The sequence below is a fragment of the Ambystoma mexicanum genome, chromosome 2q (assembly GCF_040938575.1).
Source record: "Ambystoma mexicanum isolate Mex_15411 chromosome 2q, UKY_AmexF1_1, whole genome shotgun sequence".
NCBI classification, from domain to species: Eukaryota; Metazoa; Chordata; class Amphibia; order Caudata; family Ambystomatidae; genus Ambystoma; species Ambystoma mexicanum.
The window spans coordinates 1,373,530,202-1,373,549,642 of NC_090924.1; the positions used below are offsets into that span (position 1 = coordinate 1,373,530,202).

At 47.2% G+C, this 19,441-nt stretch overlaps 1 protein-coding gene across 4 annotated transcripts in view; it reads left to right on the forward strand.

Moving 5' to 3' along the window:
* The window catches only part of NKIRAS1 (NFKB inhibitor interacting Ras like 1), a 231,405-nt gene that overhangs the window by 62,376 nt on the left and 149,588 nt on the right, over positions 1-19,441 (forward strand). For all 4 annotated transcript variants that reach the window (XR_011303416.1, XM_069648860.1, XM_069648858.1 and 1 more), the window contains one exon: positions 13,794-13,921. Coding sequence is in view for 3 of the 4 variants with exons in the window: in XM_069648860.1 (XP_069504961.1) it covers positions 13,828-13,921 (94 nt within the window). In the remaining variant the exon portion in view is untranslated. The remainder of the gene's footprint in view (positions 1-13,793; positions 13,922-19,441) is intronic.

Consider the following 19,441-nt stretch of genomic DNA (forward strand, 5'->3'; position numbering starts at 1 on the left):
GGCATGGGTAGGGAGTATACAGGGCAGGGAACAGAGTCACTCTTGAGGGTGGAAAAATAGATTCAGTGAAATTACTGGTGAGATGTTCTTTGAAGAGTAGTCTTTCGGGTTCTTCCTGAAATGTAGGATTCAGGAAAACACAGGAGTGTGTGACCTTGAGGATTAGTCCATAAAGTGATTCCGTTTTTTTAGTACCCACTTTTTGAAAATAGCCTTAACCCAGATTTTAAAATACTATAATTGTTGTGATTCCATTTTTTTTAGTACACACTTTTTGAAAATGGTCTTAAGCCAGAGTTTAAAAGACTATACGTTTTGCTCTGTTTATAATGTTCGTGATCATTCATAAGCAGATCATAATGTTGTTTGTCTTTTATTATATTCTTGACGTATTGATGTCAATACTCATGATTTAATTTTCGGTCTTGTCCCCTTCGGCAATGCCAATACATACACAAATTAGGGTGGCCCTCAAATCCTAGAATCGCGCATCTGAGACAAATGGTCAGTTTTATTGACATGCAGGCCTTCTGTTGCAGTGTCTGGTTCCCGTTTGCAGTGCTTTACGAGTTGGAGACTTCACCGGTTCTTCAGCATAACGGATGTTTAGGGCCATGAAATCAGACCTTCAAAGTCCCTGTGTTCTTCCCCTACATACAATACAAACGTGGAGCACTAAATGCATGGTAATTTTCTGATTACTTACCAGTAATCTTCATTACTCCTAGTCATACTCTTACTTGTCTCGTTATTATGCTCCGACTCCCATTTTTGTTTTCCTTCTTCTGGAGGTATATACCTCCTACTTATCCACAATCCTCAGTTCATTGCAAGTCTAGACCGCTCATGGGCCCGTCCAGACCACGGGAGGGTGCAGAGGGTCGGCAGAACGTGAACAAGGAAGAGTAGGACTAGGAGTCGTCATTATTATTGTGGTATTTAATATTATGTATTTTTATTGAGTGCGGACCCAGGTATACAATAGTACAGATGCATAACAGAACGCTTTTCAGAGGTAACAGAACATATATACAGCAGGGGTAGGATACTGAGGGACTGAGGGGAGCGGTACAGCTGTGCAGGTTGGTGGGGAGGAAAGGGGTGGATGGCGTCTAGCAAGTCAGTTGTTGCGTGGGGGGGACGTGATGGCGTAGGTGTTGAGGAGAGACACCTTGAAGAAGTGGGCCTTGAGTTCTTTTCTGAGTTGTAGGAGCGTGAGGGAAAGTCTGATGCTGCCCGCGACGAGGTTCCATAATCTTGGGGCGTAGGCAGAGAAGGCTTGTTTTCTGGTCCTTTTTGCAGCGTCAGATTTCAAGTCTGCACATGTCCTGGCTTCTGCTGGTGTGCTGTCTGCCGAAGATGCTGAGTTTCTCAGCGAGATAGCCAAGTGACTTGAGGGCGACTGCCTTATAGATGATGCAGCAAGACTTGAAGGTGATTAGTGTGTGCAGTTGGAGCCAGTGTAGGTCTATGAGGGCCGGGATGATGTGGTTATATTTGCATAGACCCTTGATAAGGGGTGCGGCTGCGTGTAGGACACTTTGCAGGGGCACAAGGGAGGACGACGGGGAGGACAATGGTGTGTGGCTAGTAGGGCTCATCGGCTCCATGTATGAATAATGAAGATTACTGGTAAGTAATCGGAGCATTAGCTCAACGTCCCTCTTCCTCATCCCAGTACTAATCTATGAGGTATACCCAAGCCAGTATGAAGTGGAAGGGTCCAATGAAGCATGCCAACCAAGGATCAATGCAATAACACCAAAATGTATCGTGCAAGGAAACCAACAGTCACAGCTGGGCCACCGACGGCACCCCCACCCCAAATGAACCACCCCTGGGGTTACCAACGTTGAGCCAGTAGTGAGTGAGCCCGAAGCTTAGTTGGGTTCGTGATTTCTCAGTAGTAGTGAACAAACTATGGAATTCTATGCCAGTTGATCTTAGGCATACACCTAATGGTACAACGTTCATTCATCGGCCGTTTTTTTTTTCCGTTGAATTTTAAGATGAAAGATTTCAGCAGAAAAAACGAATGGAAAAATATGTGGGGCTGGGTAAGGGCATATAAGGGGTAGCGGTGGTGGGAGGATAGAGAATAAATAACAGGGAAGGAGAGGTTTGTGGAGGTAACCCCCCCCCATTTAAAAAAATAAAAAGAAATGAAAAAAAGAAATTCAATTAGTTATTTGGTCGAAAACATTTCGGCAAAAAACTGTGCGAAAATGTCCAGGGATGAATGAACATAGAACCTTATCTTCTCAAAACCAACTTGTTTTGACTCCTAGTTTGGTTGCTTATTGTTTTTCCCGGTGTTGTCCTCGCGCTAATATACCTATGGTACACATGCACGTTATACATTCATATAACATAATATAAAGGTATTTGGATCTGCCCAAGTAGCAGTCCTGCAAATCTCATGCAGAGCTGCACCCTAAACATCAGCTTTGCTGCCATGCCTCTGGACCCTCAGAGGAACCGGAAGCCAGGAAGGCCATGGAGGTAACCGCCATAATCTAGCCACTGGAAACCGCAAACTCCTTCTTAACCGCCCCAGAGGCCCCCAAAATTCACCAGAAGGCTGTCAGACTGCCGGTAAGCCTGCGTCCCTGCAGGATACGCTAAGACCACCCGCCGGACATCAATAGTGCCAAGCCACCTCCTCTGGGGACAGGAGGTCTGGAAAGAAAAAAGAAAGGATCACATCCTGAGACAAATGAAACTTCGAAGCAATTTAAGACAAGAACCAGGGATCACACCACAAAACCAGAGAATCAGGGAGAACCCAGAGAAAAGTTATGATTGAGAAGAGCCCCAATTTCCCCCAACTGACGAGCCAATGCAATCGTGACCAGGAAGGCAATTTTGTCAGTGAGGTGTTTTGATATCAGTGAAGTCAAGAGGCTCTAAGGGAGCCAACTGAACAAAATGCAAGATCAGGGGCAGGTCCCATGGGGGGGGGACCCTAACACTGTGGGGGCCAAAAGGACGCCATGCTTCTAAGGAAACAGCACACCAATCCCTCGTCCTGCAGGGGAACCCCCGAACCTTACTTGAGGGCCTTCTGAGTCGCTTCTGGGCACAGGCAACTACCAGCCTCTTATCGAACCATTCACGCAAAAACTGCAGAACAGCGGGAACCCCACAACCCAGGGGTCTGGGGGGGGAGTGGAGAGGTACCAGACTCCTTGCACCAGCTGAGAAAATGAGCCCAGTGCCCATCATAAGCCTTCAAAGTTCTATGCCTCCTAAAGTGGTGAACAGTTTCCGCCAGCAGTGCCGAAAAACCCAAAGTCGTCAACCTCTGCCTTTCAAGAGCCGAGCTGTCCAGCGGACCACAGGGAGCCCGAACTCTTGACTTGCCTGCAGGGGACAAAGCCACCCCAAGAATCCCCCGCCCCTTCGGAACCCTGAGGCCAAGAAGGGATGGGAGCTACCCTTGCAGAGCCAAAATGGAACCACCGGGATCACCAGCGAGGAACACCGTCTGATCTGCTGCACCACCCAGGGGATGAGGGAGATGGGAGGGAAGGCATAGAGGAGGAGACCCTGAGGCCACTCTGTGGCCACCCCCCAAACACCTGCTGCTGGGAACCAGGAGCAGAACCCGGGGGACCTTGGCTGAGGAGGGGGAGGCAAAAAGGTCCAACACAGGAGTCCTGAACCTCTGACAGATCCCAGACTACGTCCTGTCCGACACCAGCAGCTCCTGCAAACTGGGAAAGACCCTGTTGAGGCTGTTCGCCACTACATTGTCCACCCTCCCGAATGTCAACCACCTCCAGGTACAGCAGGTGATGCTCGCCTAGGCTCCTTCACATCCCGCCAGAGAGTTCCGGGACCCGGATCCCCCCATGATTGTTGACATAGGCCATGGCGGTAGAATTGTCATTCTGAACCAGCACCGCACGCCCCCACAGGCAGGGAGAGACCCACAGGAGCTCCTGGTAAATCTCTGCCAGATCCCTCCAATTCGAGGTCCGACGGAGCCCAGCCAAGTGTCACCATTCCTGCACTGTCAGAGACCTGAGAGCTGCCCCTCAGCCGAAACCGCTGGCATCCGTTGTAAGAATGATCCGTGAGTGATTAACTAAGTCCATCCCCTTCTGAAGGGAGGACACGCGCAACCACTGGGAAATTGGGTTCTGGCAATCGATAGACTGGTAGGTGGGACGACCAGTGCCGCAGGAGATGGACAAGGGGCGCATATGGAACTAGAGAAACACACACGGCCATGTGCTTTTGAACCACCAGGAGATCCTGTGCTGAACCCCAGGGATGCCATGGGACAACAGGCATGGACTGCCTAGAGCCGAAGAGCCCTCGCCCAGGGGAGGAGGACCTTCCCCTGCCTGCTGCAAAACTGAGCCCTGATGAACACCAGTTCCTGGGATGGGACCAAATGTAATTTTCCTCAGTTAATCGGGAAACCCCATTCCCAGAGAGCCGGACAGACCCGGAGAAGATGGCCGTGAACAGTGCACCGGAGGTCCGCCTCAATCAACCAGTCGCCGAGATAAGGGAAAAGCTAGAACCACCCCCAGCAGATGCAACTGAGGCACCAGTTTTGTGAAAACTCTCAGATCTCGATCCAAAAGGAAGGACCCTGAACTGAAAATGGGCCCCCACACTCGCACAGAGAACTGGAGGTATTGTTTATTGGATGGGTGGATGGCAATATGATAATAGGCATCCTTGAGATCCACAGCGGCCACCAGAGAAATTTTCTGAAGCGTCTCCAGCCGAAAACAAACCCCCTTCACAAAGGTATGCAGGAATAAAATCACTGAAAAAATGTTGCCTTTACAAAAAATCACGGCAAAAATGCTGTGGGTTGACCTGGTAAAGGTGTGTACCCCATTATACCATTTAAGGGGAACGGGAGTTGCGGGGGTGTCCCCCCGATCCCCTTAAATGGTATAATGGGTCTGGGGATTGCGTGGGTGTTCCCTGCATCCTTTACATGCATGGCGGCGGCAAAAACGAAACATTTTGTCACGATCTTAACACATGGAACCCTTCACAGAGGCATTGAAGGCCTTCAAGTCCAAAATCAGGTGGAGCTTCCCAAGGGCTTCAGGAGCAGGAAGACCCTCAAGTAGAAACCCATGCCCTGTTGGCACCTGGGCATGCACGCGCACAATGGCCTTCTTCCGAAAGAGCTCGACAAGAGCCTGACACTGTCCTTGGGTAGAGTAGTCGAGGTCAAAAGCCGATACTGTAGCCGTCCCAGTGTCTCAAATGTCAGAGACCCACCTTTCCCATGCCAAAAAATTATGCCGGAGCTAACCTCAAACAGGCAAACAGTGATTGTCAGTACTTCTGACGGGGCTCTGCAGGCTTCGAAGCACCAGCACGAGGACAAAATCCCTTGGAGCAAAGAAGATAGCCAGACTTGCCACCAGAGCCCCAGACCCCGAAAACTATCGACCAGTGGAAGGGGCAGACTTCTTACACAACCGATCTGCATGCTTGTCAGCACCAAACACCTTGTGGACTTTATCTTCCAAGGTGTCCCCAAAGGGCGGCCGCCTTCTGGGATCTGTCGAGCTTCCAGTCCCTCATGTAAATGACAATGGGCGGAGACACAAGCCCCTCATGGCCATGGCTGTGCTCTGTACCCGTCGAAGAAAAGGTCAGAAAGCAGCTCAACTTGCTTCTGCATGTCGGTGAGCACTGGAGCAGAATCCGCACCTTCACCACCCAACACCGTCTCTGCAGTGTAAGAGCCATAGATGTTAGCACAGAGCACCAGATAGGAGCCCACATGGGCATTTTGTAGAGCAGAGTTTGCCTGATGGCCCACCGAATCGCGATCCGCTGTCATGCGCCTACGAGAGTGGCCAGGATATCATCCACCGCCACTACTTTCGGTAGGAAAGTGTCTGTACCTTTCAACGGTTAAAACCGGGCCTTGGAGATGCGCTCAGGGTGCTGCCATTCATGCAACAACTTTGCCTTGATGTCCGGAATCTAGGGAGGGCCCAGTTTAGGGGTATGCTTATATTGTCGATCTTGGAATCAGAGGAGCCGGCCCCCTAAACAGGATCTAAAAATCCCATGACATCCCAAACTTGATCAACTACCGTGTCCATCTCATCCCTGACCAGGTACTTGCCCTCCGCTTCATCGTCCGAGTCGGAATCCACTGACGAAGGGACCGACGCAGAGGAGGAAGAGTACGTTGGAGGACGGGATTGGACCCAGTGCTTCTTCTGGGTCCTCTTGTGTTACTCAATGTCTTTCCTCATGAGGCACTTAATCTCCTTTCAGACAGAGAAATCTTCAGCTCCATCTTCTTCTGCTTTTATGCGTTTGATTTATTAACCCAAACAAATAAAATAATGGGTTTAAAAGTGCTTCTGCCTTACTAAGTATGGGGTGGGGGTGCTCTTAGGGACTCTAAAGTAAACATCTGCCCCATAAGCAATTAAAAAAAGACTCCACTAAAGGTGTATCAAAAGTAGGCTCAAATAAATTGACGTCCATCAGGGACATCATTTCACCAAAATGGCAGGGGTAGCGGAAGTGACATCACATGACCCCGGATGACATCACAGGAAGCTATCTAATTTACCCAGACCCAGGTTACATCACAGGAAGTGATGGCACCTGACCTTTCACCCTATGAGAAAGCATGTAGTGGCATCACATAGCATTGTTCCTCAGTACACAAAGAAAAATATGGTTACGATATAATTGTAATATGATATACATTTCATACAAGAATGAATATGGATCACCATATGTAGCGTTAATATCGGTGTGTGTATAGGCCCATATTACCAAATTACTGTGACTGTAAGCAGGCGTGCCAAACTGCACACTGCCAGTGCATCTCGAAGTGGCCTAACCCACCAATCGCAGACATTTAATGTTAAAGGATATTTATACTGCGCACTGTCACCGCCGAAGTGGTGCCCTGGCGCTCTAACATTGCCTTATTTGATAAGTAGCTGACATTTCTTTTTGTTAGATGGGATACAGACGGGACGTGTTGGAGGATGTCTTGCAGGTCACAGTAATTGCAGGTGTTTTAGAAAAAAAATGTAAACTGCTGCAGCTGCTCCATGACATCCCCCTTAGAAAAGGCACAACACACTGGAACAGGACAGGGCACTGCATCCTCTACTTCCCAACGCAAGTGCGTTGCCCCTGAGCAATCCTTCCAAATGTGCTCAAGTCGAGAGTACACACCGGTGGACTCCGTCCACCCCAGCTAAAATGAGAAACATTTAATGTCCTCTTTGAATTAAGCCAACCTCTGGGATCGAATCGGCAGTGGTCAGGCTTGTAGGCCGGACACTTCACCACTGCACTATATTACATGACGAAAAATAACAAACTAAAGGTGCAATGTCCCATTCTGGTATTGCAAATTCCAGGGAAAACATTTGTATTGTTTCTTGGAGTTTAAAACATGCACACCTTTTAACGTTTTCAAAAACACTATGAGAAGAAAATATCCTCTTAGTTTCGTGTGTGTGTTGATTTTATGAAAGGCAAATGCCATTCGTCCTGTGCAATTTGGGTGGTTATGTAAAGGCAATTTAATTGAATGTGCATATTTCACCTTGATATACTAATTTCTGGCGCTACATTGCATTTGTCGATGAGTCCCCCCACTTGAATTTTTAGGTCTTGACCCCTGCAAATATGTATATATTTTTTTTTGCTTGAGGAAGCATCAGATGGTTTACTTCAAAGGCAGGGGGGGCGGGGTTTGTGGGCAATTTAATGTAAACGCCCCTCTCTCCACAGGCCCAGTGGCTCACTGGATGTGCAAAGCATACGAGAAACAGAGATTTGCGTTCATGCTGTGCTGTTACTGAGTACTGCAGGCTGCTCTTACCCATTCCCAGTTAGCTAGACCTAGCCCCATGCCATTCCTGTTGCTACAGTGCTGAGTATGAGCTGCACAGACAGCCCCACCTCTGAACCCAACCATTGAGGCATTCTTCACTAATGGACGGCCAACCTGTTTGTGATGGCAGCTTCATGGTTTTTCCTGCATCACTGTTATTACTCCAGCTAACACGATCTAGATTCCAGGTGACACATTCAGTTGCTTTTTCAGGTGCAACACAGATATCTGCCCTTGGCACTGCCTCTTGGTCCAGTGGCCCAGGGGTAGCAACGACAGGTCTAGGGGTTGGAGAGGGAGCGGCTACTACTCCTGGAAACCCCCAAATGAATTCCCTGCCATGCATGCTGAATCATTTAATTATATTCATTAGAATCCACGCCCATCCAGTCACAAATTCCTTCTCCAACCCAGCTACCTTATTAAAGCAGGCTAGGAGAGACAATTAGCACTGCCTTTGGTTCACTAGAATGCTGATCTCTTTAAAAAGTGCAATTAGGGGACGCTATGTGGGCCCCCAAAAGAGTGTTTTCCTTCTTTTTCTGCCCCTTTTCCCCCACACAGTCCTAGGGATACCTGCTACATTGACGCCCCAGAGTACCCATGCATCAACAGCTCCTGGCCTGTGTGTCGCACGTTAGTAAAGGGCACAGTGAACTTGGTGGACACCTGCAACGCACCTTTGTTTATGGAGAACCCTTAATGTCGCACAACTTGCTTCGCATGCACATAAAGGTCAATGACAAGGATGCACTTAGAGCTGGGCCCACTTCCCGGATCAACAGAACATTTTGGGGGCTACGAGGGTCTGTAGAAACTTCACCGTATGATCAAACACCATTATCGCTAGGCATGTAAGGGTTCTATGAACTAAGTTTATACTCCATCTTTCCAGTTAGTTTGTCCAGTCCAGACTTCCCGGGTCCCTGATACCAAAACCTCACCAGGGGGCAATACCTGGTCTAACTTATGTATTCTCCCCCTTGACCTACATTCTTTAGAGAGTGAAAGGCAAGCAAATCAGTAATATCGATATTGTTTGTTGGGTGATGGCCACTCACCGCAGTCCAGGCAGGCGTACCAGTGAAATCCCAGGGCTTTTCTACATGGGACCATCCAGGAATTGTGCCCAGAGGAGAACATGAACAAATGCAGCACCAACAGTCTACGGACAGTTGGGACCAAAATGACGAGCAGGTTACTCCTGGGCATTCAGTTGACTACAATTGTAAAAGGTAAATAGCTGGAACAGTCATTGACCTATATCCCAGGATTCAGGTCATCCCAGATAGTTTGCATGGTAAGAAACCACCATGGAAGACCCTGAGCTTTTTGCCAAAGACAGGGCATCCCCTTTCAGTCCAGATTCTGGAGTGGACAAGATCCTGCTTCAGCGATTTCGCTGGTAATTTGACATACAAGGTGTTGAGTCCGAAAACAATTTGTTTTTGTTGTTGTCCTTTTTGTTAACTGGTAGTACCCGCAGTTTGTTTGGTTTTTGGTTTTCTCTACTTTACTTTAGACTTGTATTGCACAGGGCATAGACCCGTAGGCTTGAGGGTGCAACAGATGCAAAAACAAACAGGGAACAGTGTGGGCAGGAGCTATGGGGCAAGTCTCGGCTCTAAAAGGCGAGTTTAGGCAAACAGGTCAGTTTTTTTAATATACTCTTAAAGAGATCTGTTGACTTTAGACACCTAAGTTCCTTTGGTAAGTCTTTCCAAGCTTTAGGGTCTGCAAGATGAAAGGCTCCCTTTTGAGGCTCTCACAGTCCTTCATCTAGGAATATTCAGTTGCTCCTGGTTATTAGATCTCAAAACTCTCCTTTACGTTTTTTCAGTTAGGAGCTCCTGGAGGTAGGCCGGCATAAGACCAAGTCTACGTTTGTGTGATGGTAAACAACCGAAACCGGATTCTTGACTCGACAGGGAGCCAATGCAGAGCGCGTCTCTCAGCTGAGACATGGTCTCTTCTTCCAAGACCAACCACCACACGCACTGCCCCGTTCTGGACAACCTGAAGACTATTGCAATCTACAAGTAAGCTACTAAAGTAGTCCAATTTAGCCCCCACAATAGCTCTCGCAATAGATTTGGTAATAAAAGGTTGAAGATGAGAAAGGAGCTTAATATAGCAGGTAGATGACGATGCCAAGATCCCCACATTGGCATTCATGCTCAGGTGTTGATCAAAAATGACTCCTAGGGTCTTGACCACCTTCTGCAGAAAGATTTTAGAATCGCCAATATAAAAGCTTTCATAGGCAGTGCCAAGTTTCTTAATCGTATTAGGCGTTCCAACCATAAGTAGCTTGGTCTTATTCCTATTCCAGGCCAGATTATTAACAACCATCCACCATTCAATAATGGCATGGATCCTATTAAGTTGTGCTTCATCAGTATGATGAATCCCGGTGATGGGTATGACACATTGCGTGTCGTCCGCATAGTTTGTGAACATCACCCCTTCTTGAACCAGAAGATCAAAAAAGGAGCAGTGAAGATATTGTACAAACAAGGGGAAACTCAGGCCCCCTGCGGGACTCCGTATTTCAAGGCAGTGGGTGGGGCCACTGCCTCCACAAAGAAGACTCTGCTCTCACGGTTACTAAGGAAGGATGATGTCCACTGGACCGCTGCCGGGCGAGAAGTTGGCAACCTCCCTCAACCTGGTGACCAAGATGGAGTGGTCCACCAGGTCGAAGGCCGCCGACAAGTCCAGGGGCATCAGCTAAGTAGCTTCATTCACATCCATCCTGTCCATTAGCCTGGCTTTAAGTTCAAGTAGCGCAGTCTCGCCACCGAAGCGTTGTCTGAAACCAGATTGGTGATTGTTAAGGATGGAAAGTTTGTCGAGATGCGGTGCGATTTGAATGTACGCCACACAGTCTAAGATTTTTAATAGGAAATGCTTGTGGTTGGTGATAGGCCTGTAATTAAGAGGGTAATAAACAGGTAACCCAGGTTTTTACAAGATCGGGGTTATCCAAGCCTTCATCAGGTCTTGAGGCACCGAGCCCTCTGTAAAAGATAGTTTGATGAATTTACAAATAGCTTCTAATCCTGTTGGACCTCTCGGCAGCTTTTGATCTGCTAGATCATCAGAAGCTCCGAGAGGCCCTAGAGAAGTCGGCAATTGTTCACCAGATGCCATAGAATGGATAGCCTCCTTCCTGGAAAATAGGAGCTCCAGGATCCAATGGGGTGACCACACATCGGCCCCCTAGCAGGTAGATTGTGGTGTCCCCCCCCCCACCTCCAGGAGCCAGTTTTTCACTGTTGCTATTTAACATCTACATGCGCTGTCTCTGTACCCTTTTGACCAACTTGGGCATATTTTTCGCCAACTTCGCAGATGATACGCAATTGGTACTAGAACCAACTGGCTGCCACACCATGCACAATAGTAGGCTTGACTCGGTCTACAACTCCATTGAGGCATGGATGAAGACAACTGGATGTACCTCAATGGAGGGAAAAATTAACTCCTGGTGTTTGGTTCCCCTCAAGCACGAGCAAAACTAGATCCAGTTTATGCAACCTTTAATATTAAAAACTCACCAGTTAGGGTCTCAGAAAAAGTGAAGACTCTCTGTGTATACCTGCAGGCCTCCCTGGGAGCAGAAGCACAGGTGGCATACCTCAAACGGACATGCCAATACCACCAAAGACTGTTAAAACAAATCAAACCCCATTTGAGCCAACAAAACGGCTCCAGCATTGCTAGAGCTATCATATTATCCAGACTAGATTACGGAAATATTTTATGCAATGCGAAGTCATTCAAAATAATGCCAAAAGGACAATCACCGACAAATCTAAAAGGGGCCATATTACCGAAGAACGAAAAACCCTCCACTGGCTCTCTATCGAAGACCGAATCACTTTTAAATCTGTCTCTTGTTAATCATTGTCTCTAATGGTTCTGCCCCAGACTACGTCAAAAACAAATCGGCCCCTACGTACGCAACCGGACGTTAAAATCGGAAAATAAAGGGCTGGTTAAAACTTGACAAACTAATAAAACCAATGGCTTGGGTCAAGCTTTTCCCCAGCCTAGCCACGATCAAAAGGAAAAGACTTCCACTAGGTCTCCGACTTGAGCCAAACTATTTGAAATTCAGAAAAAACCTGAAAACTGCACTGTTTAAGTAAACTTCTGCTCAACCAAGCTCTGCCCCACTATCTGACTGAACCGTTCCACTTGTCCTGTTCTCCTATGTTGTCCGGTGTCTTTTTGTTAGCGCCCTGATGCCTGCGGGCTGCGGCGCTCTATAAATATATAAATACAAATAATAGCTTAGGAGGGCAGGTTTTGATTATGATCGATGAGGAAGGACCCGCAGCCTCATGACCCCAGGTTTCCGTGATGGCGCACAGGTCTATTTTGTAAACTACTATATATGTCGCCATTTCAACTGCATGTTTTACTAGGGATCTAGTATTTAGCAGTAAGCATTTAAGCTTGGATGCCATTGTCATATCTTCTTGATTCGTAATTACTCTGACTCTATAAGAGGATCCTCTTGAGTGGAGTTGTGTATGTGTATTGTGTAATATAATATGTGTTTCCAGATTGGCATGTGCAACAGCCACATTCTCGTTCTGTGTCTTAGATGTGATAACACTAGGTGAGCTGTGGACCTTGCAATTAACGGTACTTTCAGGACAATGTAACATTGTTGAAGCTTGCCCCACAGTACCGTTCTGACTCGGGAAGACGTTTTCCCAAGTGTCTGAGTAATGCGACTGCTTTTTTATGTGCTATCCTGAGTATCTATCGTGACAGCAGCTATTTTGATCCGTTTAGGTCGTGTGTAAATCTCCTCAGTCAGAAAGTGTCCGAATCACAGTCCGGCGTCTGTGCATTTTTGTTTTCGTTGCACTGCTGTGTAGCCTTTTTACATAATTCGTGGCCATTTGCTATCTTTTTAAAAAGAACAGAATGGCTCAGGAATTTAAATCTGTGACCTTTTCATTTTTCTTTTAAGAACTTACTGTGTTTTTTATAGCAAAATGGCCATTCTTGTGTGAATGGGACCCAGTTCTGACTGGGTAAGAGTCTTCCTGACAACGTAAATGGTATTCAAGGGCTTTTGCTTCCCGAGCCTGCTCCTGGATTTCCACTGGTGTCCTCCTCCATAGTTGCCAGCTTGGAGGTTGCCTAGTCTGCAGCTGTTCCTGGAATCTGCAATCTGCAATTTATCTTTTACAAAAGAAATTATGCTTTGGGAGAGTATCTCCCGCTCAAAACCAGTCTTTTCGGTGTAATTCTTTTGGCAGTCCAACCATATATTTCAAGAATCCAATTCATGAAAAGTGTAGTATTTATTCTCCAGTGATGAGTAAAAAGCCAGCCAGTATTCATAAATAGTACACTTTTCATGAATTAGATAATTGTAATATATGGTTGGACTACTTAAAGAATTACACTGAAAATACTGGTTATGAGCGTGAGATACTCTCCCGAAGCATAATCTCTTTTGTACATGTATCTACAAACTTTGTGGGAAGTTTGAGGTAGTTGGATTATCTCGCTGCCAAACGCTTACATTGAGCACATAGGATATGACCTTTGTGATCAGTTTAGGGTGGAGACTAGCGCACCTACAGAGATCGATCTCACAGATCCAAAACTTATCTTTTACCTCTGTGAGCTTCCTGTTCTGTGGTCAAACTTTCAAAACTTACTGACTGCCTATGTATCGAAAAAGTTTTTTAATGCTGCCATTATATTTCTAAAATACTTAAGTGTTTTGCAAAATTGTTGATATACCACTTTTCATTGCCTTTTTAGATGTTAGCAAAGTTTTCAAAGTTCTTTTTAACTAGGCATAACCGGGAACTGCTGTCCCCAATAATTTGATATGATCCCCCAAGTGACACATGATTAGAAGTGTTCCTTCATCTTTTTTTCTGTTGTGAAACAGGGCCTCTTTGCTGTTCCTGCCTCTGTGACGGAAGATGGGTAAAGGATACAAGGTGGTGGTTTGTGGTCTGTCTTCAGTTGGAAAAACTGCCATTATTGAGCAGCTGTTGTATGGCAACCATACTGTTGGTAAGATTATTTTCAGTATGTTTGTCGTCTCTTCTGTATCTGTTTTGTATCGTTCTCTCCTCGACACCCCCACCACCCTTTTATTTATTTTTAAGTGAGGCAACTGCAGACAAAGGTGCACGTGTTGTGCAAAGGGAGACGCATATTGCAAACAATGGCTAACGTGCATGACATGCACAATACGTGTGCATGTCATGCACAATTGAGCCGCTGATTTTGTTTTAGTATTTTATAGATTGCCAGCATTTACAAAGTTGGCCATGCATGCTACACTCCATACTTTCAATGGTTACATATGTCCAACATTTTTATAAGTATACAGCTGGCAATAAATTATTTACAAAGTTGGCGGGGGTGTCAACTGGAGCCTAGTGAGTCTTTCATATATACAACAGGCCTGACCAGTGTTAATTATTTGCCCAAGCTATGTGTGAAGAGGTGGGTCTTTATTTGTCTACAGAATGATATTGATAAGCAGATGAATATTGAATGTCGTAAAGCATATTTGTTCCGCCAGCTCAAGGACGGCATGGCTGCTTTGCTGTTTAACACTATACTGACATGATTATGGGTCAGAAGGTTATATTTTGCTGCATAAAGCGTGGAATAAAGACATTTAGGTCTCTGTGGCGTTCTCTCACGAGCACAGAATGCACATGTTTGGTTGATGTTAATGTGGAACCCTACTAAGCGTTTAAGAGATCTTGAATAGTAGTGGGGTGTAGTACTGAGCTGTGAGGTTGCAAAATGTGCACCCGCCTCATGTCATTGGCGAGTGATAATTAACTAGTAAGGAATGGTGTGCATGTGAAAAATTGAGGGGACAAGTTACTTTTTATGACTGGCTCATTCTTGGCAACTCATCCCTGTGTTGGACTCTTCATCTGGCTGCGGATGCAGTGGTGGTACCTTGCTTGCCACATGTTAAGTGGCCTGTGAGAAAGCAGTGGACTGTCACTTGTTTGTGACCACTTGTAAACCGTGCTGTGTTCAAGAGGTAGTCTGGTCAAGGCGAAAGAAGCTTGTGGAGTGTGGTGTACAAATCCTTAGCAGGGAATGCATTCAATTGTGCATTCCAATACACCCTGTATGCCTTTACACAGACTCCTTAAACGTCTATAGATGCATTCATTTCCTTTTCTGTTTATCATTCTTCAGATTGCCCCATTACCAGCTATATCTTGGCCAGCAGATACGTTTTATCTCCTTTTAGGGACCCCTTATATGTTCCAATGTATAGAATGCGTAATTCTTTCATCAACAATAACGCCACTCCCACACCCCTCTTCCTCACCCCCTGTTTTTTTTCTTCAAATTCTGGTTTTATTGAGTTTCATCAAACAAAGTAAGTTACAGTTATAATCGGAGCATGTCAAAACATGTTTACATTTTTACTATCACCCTTGACCCCCAACAACCCATAACCTCAAACACAAAATGTACATTCCCAACTCGTTTTCCCTTCCTCTTCCATCCTCCCCGAGCAGAGTTTCATCTCCGAATTCGACGCATGTTGTCAGTGCCTATGATTGTTGTATAAAGTACAACTTCCGTGTTATCATCGTCCAAAGTCCGGTTCAGGTGGTAACGGGACTGCTAAGTCCCGGAGCTCAGGTTGCCCAGGCCCACACATTGTATGGAGCGTATACAAGGACATTCTCCGTAATATCCACCAACATTTCTATTACCCAACGTTCTGCAAGGAATTAGGCAAGTATTCATTTACAAAGTCATTCCACATCACCTCATTTTCGGCTGCTCTCCCGTGGTGGCCGGCGGTATCTGCTCCATTGTGTAGATGTTGGTTGCGACATCGGTCCCCACTCTCTCTGGCTGGGGACTTGGCTCGCCTTCCACTTAATCACCAAGCATGCCCTTGCGGCAAGAAGCAGTGGGGTCACAAAACCCTTTACTTTGGCCTCAAAGACTGTGAAGGTGAAATGATCAAACAGTATTAGGAGGGATCTAGCATCCCTGGAGATCCCATCTATCTGTTTAATCCAGTACCTCATTCCAGTATGTTTTGACCTGGGGACATCCCCACCACTTATGCCAGTAGTCGGCCCTCTCCCCACACTGAGGCCAGCATAATAGGCTCCTTGTCTGAAACATTTTCGACAATCTATAAGGGTCATAAGCGTGTAGTTTATATTGCGCCACAATAGATCTTGTGAGGCTCCCTTGCAAATACTGGTCCATACTTCTGCATCCAGTTCCCTGTCGAGATCTCGCTCCCACCTGTGTTTTAAGCTATCAGTTGATCCCCCTCCATGCATCCAAGAGCGCTCTGTACATATTGGAGATCATACCCCTGGTCCCAGACATTGTATCTAGAAGTTTTTCGAAAAAAGTGAGGTCCTTCTGAATTTTACCACGCCACTCCTTCCTCATGAGAGTGCCCTTCAGCTCCAGGAAAGGGAAGACCGGTAGCGGATGAATCTCCAGTGCCTCCTCAAACTCAGTAATCGTGAGAAAGACACCACCTCTCCACAATTGTCCCACCCTCTCAAAACCTGCATCGTACCATGATTGAAATCTGGCATGGTCAGGGATTTCTTCACGTACGCCTGGAGCCCATATGTGGCTCAGACGAGAGGGCCACGTGGTGACTCCCTTCATGTCCGCTCCTTCCCTCCAAATCGCCCAAATTGTACCAGCATGAAACACCCTGTACACGTATCCACGGGAACCGTCGCCTTGGGTCCACCCTGCCGCATTGCACACAATTAACAGTTCTGTTGTCATCAGATTCCAATGTAGAGAATATTTTGGTTCTTTCAGTGCGTCGTGTATGACAAACGTGTCAATTGAATACCTTGAAGTGGATGACCTCCACACTGATACACGCAAGGGGTAAAGTCCCTGAGTGGGTAAGTAGTGGGGGTTTCGTGGGATACAAGAATTCTACAAAGATTTGGCTTCAGGCTCTGGAGGGCACAGTGATGTTCACACCCAGTGTCATCTTAATCCATGAATAAGTACATACAAGGCTGTCTTGAAACCGAAATAAGCCTATCAAATATATTATTCAGTAAGTGATGAACATTTGTATTGTTTATGCATGCACTGCGTGTAAATAACCAAACACTGGCAAGCATTGCATCCCTCCTCAAATGCCATCTCTCTTATATAGGTGTCACTAAAGCACCACATTATAGCCAAAACTAAAAAGGTCTTGGGGTACACCCAGATTACTGACGATGGTGGCCTTTCAAATATTTCAAGTAATGGCAAATGTTATGGTCCAGTTGCTCTTTTAAATTCACCTGGCATCCACAAGGGTAAATTCACACTACCAAGGCACAGTTCATGTCCCTCAAGTTATCGCCTTGCCTTGGTTTGGAAACGTTATCCGGTATAGATTATCTTTTTTCTCATTGTTAAACGTCATCTACAAAAACCTATGAAGCAATTTCAGTGGGGTTAAGGGTTTTAAGATCTGTACCTCCCAATTATTACAATGATTGGGACTGACCGGTTCAAAAACAAGAGCCTTTTCAAGCTGCTCCACACCCAGACTTGTTTGGGACGGGTGTCCCCTTTCATATAACGCTCCTTCAAGCTAGGATTACAAAGGATTTTCAAAGGCGCCTGGGCAACATTTTGAAAAATGGTGCAAAATATTAGGCAGAGGATCAGGCTTCTGCCCCCGGCGTCTTTGTGCTTTTGATTTTAATTGTTTTTAGCAGCCACAGTTATTTTTTATTTCCTTTTAGGTTCGGGTTTATGCCCAACCCGGCGCTTGACTGGGCGTCGCATTCTTTGCATGCACACCACTCGCTGGTGATATTATTTAGTCACGTTTTTTATTGATTCCTGTTCTTTTTCTTTCCTTGTAGCATTGATCACAATGTTGTTAGAGGGTGCCTGCCCTGTTACGACTCTGAGGCTCATACTCGGGTTGGTAGTCCTATTTTCTTTTCCTACACCCACGCATTTCCATCAGGGAGTGCCTCCTCTATTTCCGTGACATCACAAGGGGACTGGTCTAGTACTATGTGTGTATATAAGTCATTGCCTCCCCAACAGCACAGCAGGATTGAACTTGCAGCGCCGAAGTTGCTTCCAAGTTAAGCCCGTCTGTTCCCGTCCAGGCCACGGACAGCTATGGTGGGCCACTCGCCCTTCCTCTGATAAGCTACACTCGGCAGGCCTTGTTAGAGCTTGCACCTATTCAGTACTCCCTCCTAAGTTTTGTTCTCCTCCATTATTCTATACTACTGATCATAATATGGGTAAATGTGCTTCGAGGGGATTGGGTCCTCCGACGTATTCCATATCTATGACATGTAATCACCACAGCTGTGCTGCTTCGGAAACTTTTTCGGCGTCTGCGTCCTGCGTTGATGACGTCGATGCGCCGTCGTCGAGGACCTCCTCCGACGTCATCCGATGTGATAAGTAGGACGCACGACGCCCATAGCCTCAGTTCCGTTTTTTCCGCGAACGTGTTGCTTCGTGTTTCTCGGTTTGAACGCCTCGACTCTTTGGAGTTCTGTTCTTCTCGGTTCTTCGAACCTGTTCGTTTGTGAAAATCCTTCTGAAGATGTCTTCTACTTCGTCTTCGACCCCGCGTCCGGGTTTCAAGAAGTGCGGGGAGTGTGGGTCCAAGATGTCAGTGACGGACTTGCACGACGCCTGCCTCTGGTGCCTCGGGGAGGCCCACGACACGGATGACTGTATCGACTGCCAGTCGCTCACGTCCAAAGCTTTACGCGAACGTAAGAAGAAGTTGTCGGTAGGTCGGGTGTCCAAGCCCCGGAAGTCGAAGTCTGCGGGGCTTTCGACGGATGATTCGAGGGGTGACTCTCCGTGTCATCGTCGGAAGTCTCGTGGGTCTCCTTCTAGGAGTCGGTCTCGCCACTCCTCTGCCTCTTCGAGGCATTCTCGGAAGCGCCGACATCGGTCGTCTTCTAGGTCCTCTTCGGAGGGCTCTGCCCGGCACGTCGCTTACACCTCGGGCCGTGCGACGCCGGAGGAATGGGCTTACTTCGGGAAGAAGATGTTGGCGATTCTTGAGTCGCAGGGTACTCAGCCGTCCGCGCCCCCGAGTGGGGTCGGTCGTGTGAGGTCGAGAGACACCGCTCGCAAGAGTGGTCAGCACGAGTCACGGGAGAGGTCCCGTTCGGACAAGGGGACTCGTTCTCGACGTACCCGTTCCAGGTCCCGGTCCTCGACGCGTTCGAGACCGTGTGCACCTGTGAGGTCTTCGAAGAAGGCTTCGGCGTCTGTGGCGTCGAGGGCATCGACAGGCTTTCTCGAGGCTCTGGCTCCGAGGAAGTCGTCGATGCTGTCGACGCTCAGGTCGTCGAGGGACACGCTCGGGGCTCCGGCCTCGAGGGCTGTGTCGACGCCGCCGATTCTGGAGGCGCTGCATCTGACGCCGATCCTCTCGGCGCCGATGCCGGTTCTCTCGACGCTGGCGCCGATTCGCTCGACGCCATCGACGCCTTTCGTGTCGGAGGTACCCCAGGGCACGGGTGGACCCCCTAGGAAGGCTCTGGTTAAGAGCAAGCACTC